We start from the raw sequence: 2129 nt of genomic DNA on the forward strand, positions 1-2129 counted from the left end.
GTGGGGACCGGCTCAGCTCAAGTCCATCAACAAACCCTCCAGACTTTCTGCACGTGAGCAGGGGATCCTCGACGCCATCCGCAGCCTTGGGGATGGCATCTTACTGAACGGCCTCATATGTGAGGACGCTTTGGTGAACGTGGGCTTGAGCTCGGCGCGTCCCCACGGTAAGGGTAATTACAAAGTGTATTTATTTCCTTACTGTTCTAATGTTCTAATCCTTTTTGCCTTTGCAGATATCGCAAAGATGGTGACGAAAAGCGAAGTCCTCTACGCCCGCTTCCAGAAGAGGGCAGCCGAGCTCTCGGGCGAGCCCGCCGAGCCGAGGAAGAAGCAGAAGGTCTCGGCGACCTCAGCGACCCCGGCGACAGCAGTGGCCGAGGCGGGTCCTTCTCGCCCCGCGCATTCCGATGCTGGTCAGACGGAGGGCGCGGATTCCAGGGGCTCGGGCTCCCAGGGAGCTTCGGCGGCACTCCCATGCCCGACGCCCTTGGCGCAAATTTCTGGTCGGCAGGACGCTCCAGTTGCCGATCAGGAGAGGAGTTCCGCAGGTCCCGCGCTTGCGCGTCCTGCTCCAGTCGTGCGGCAATCAGATCGGCTGCTTGCCCGACCCCAGCCCCCTAGCTCCGAGTCGGGGGGTAGTCAGGGAGCCTCGGGGTCGGCTCTGCCTAGGCCAGCCGATGCTGGCCCTCCGGGCCCATCGGGCTTGGAGGAGCGAGTGCCTCTGGCACTCAGCTGGTCGGTGTTCGAGGGCGATTCAGCCCTCGAAAACCCTCGAGTGGCGCGCGAAGTTTTTCGGATCGCGCTGCTCCCGGCCGACCGGGCCCTGATCCAGTCCATGAGCTACAATGCTTTCATGGACTCTACCCGCTGCAACGCCGTCCGGGTATGTAAAATTTTTTATCAGTGTAATTTGTAAAATTTTTACTCGCAGCGCCTTATGTCTTTCTTTTCGTCTCTTTTACAGCATTTGCACGAGACAGAGATGCTGATGCACATCACCCACGACTACCGGGAGCGGGCCCGGAGGTATCAGCGTGGGTATGACGAGGCCCAGGCGAGGTACCTGGCCGCCGAGGCGAGGTACCAGGCCTCCGAGGCCGAACGTCAGGTGCTCCAGGAAAAAGTAGGAGCATCCGAGGAAAGGGTTCGAGCTCTCACCGCCGAGCTCGACGAAGAAAAGGGCGCGCATACGTTGGCGAGGTCCGAACTGCGCGCCGCGGAAGCTCGTCTGGCTGCCGCCGAACTGGCGCTGGCGTCCCGCGAGCAGGAGGTGGAGAACGCCCGCCTTCGCCACTTAGAGCTCGAGCGGGGATTGAATAACCTCGAGCGGAAGGCCGCATATCATGAGGCTCGGGAGCTCGAGGCCCGGGAGCAAGCTCAGAACGCGGTGAGGCTCTTCCGCGAGTCGGAGGAGTTTCACGACCTCCTAGCAGAGGAGGGCGTGAATGGGCTAATCCAAGGCTTCCGGGATTTCCGTAATCAATTGCGGCGGCTCCTCCCGGATTTTGACGTGAACCTGCTCCAACCGGGAGCAGGGGTCGAGAGGGGTGATGCGGCCGAGGCGATCCCCGAAGTCACCGAGGTCGCCTCCGAGGTCGCTCCTGCTGCTGCCGAGGCCGCCGAAGAGGCCCCGATTGGTGAACCAGCTACTCCTGGTGCTGCTGGAGCCGAAGTAGTCGAGCTTGAGACTTGATGTAATTTTTGTTGTTTTTTGTAAAGTCGGGACGGCCCCCCATACTTGTAGGGGCTAAACCCGAATTTTTGTACTTAGCCTACGGGCCTTTTTTGAAATGAATATACTTTCTTGGAAACTCGTCTACTAAGTTTCTCTGCTCGGATCTATTTTAGGTTCCGAGGGTATGGGCTCTAGGGCCTCAGCTTTACCCGCCATAGGGTTTGGTTTTAGGTTCGGCTTGCCGAGCTCCATTACTCGGCCCTTCGACCAGTGGTATAGCAACGCTTGTGCTTAAGGGATTTGGGCTCGGAGAGTCTTTCCGAGCCTAGCCCAGATTTCGACCAAGCCCTAAAGCGGTCACTGGGACAACTTTTTAGCAAAGTTAGTAAACTTTGGGTCCGAGCCCCACATTGCCGGGGCGGGTCGGATTCTTTTCCAGCGAATGGGTCGA

General features: G+C 59.1%; 1 protein-coding gene across 1 annotated transcript; it reads left to right on the forward strand.

Annotated features, from left to right (window-relative positions):
• Positions 1-620: 620 nt before the first annotated feature.
• Positions 621-1872, forward strand: LOC120112953. The gene is made up of 2 exons (XM_039133176.1): positions 621-886; positions 968-1872. Exons 1-2 carry the CDS (start codon positions 839-841, stop codon positions 1694-1696), a joined length of 777 nt encoding a protein of 258 aa, XP_038989104.1. The 5' UTR covers positions 621-838; the 3' UTR covers positions 1697-1872.
• Positions 1873-2129: the final 257 nt, after the last annotated feature.

This window comes from Phoenix dactylifera, chromosome 13, assembly GCF_009389715.1.
Source record: "Phoenix dactylifera cultivar Barhee BC4 chromosome 13, palm_55x_up_171113_PBpolish2nd_filt_p, whole genome shotgun sequence".
Taxonomy (NCBI): Eukaryota; Viridiplantae; Streptophyta; class Magnoliopsida; order Arecales; family Arecaceae; genus Phoenix; species Phoenix dactylifera.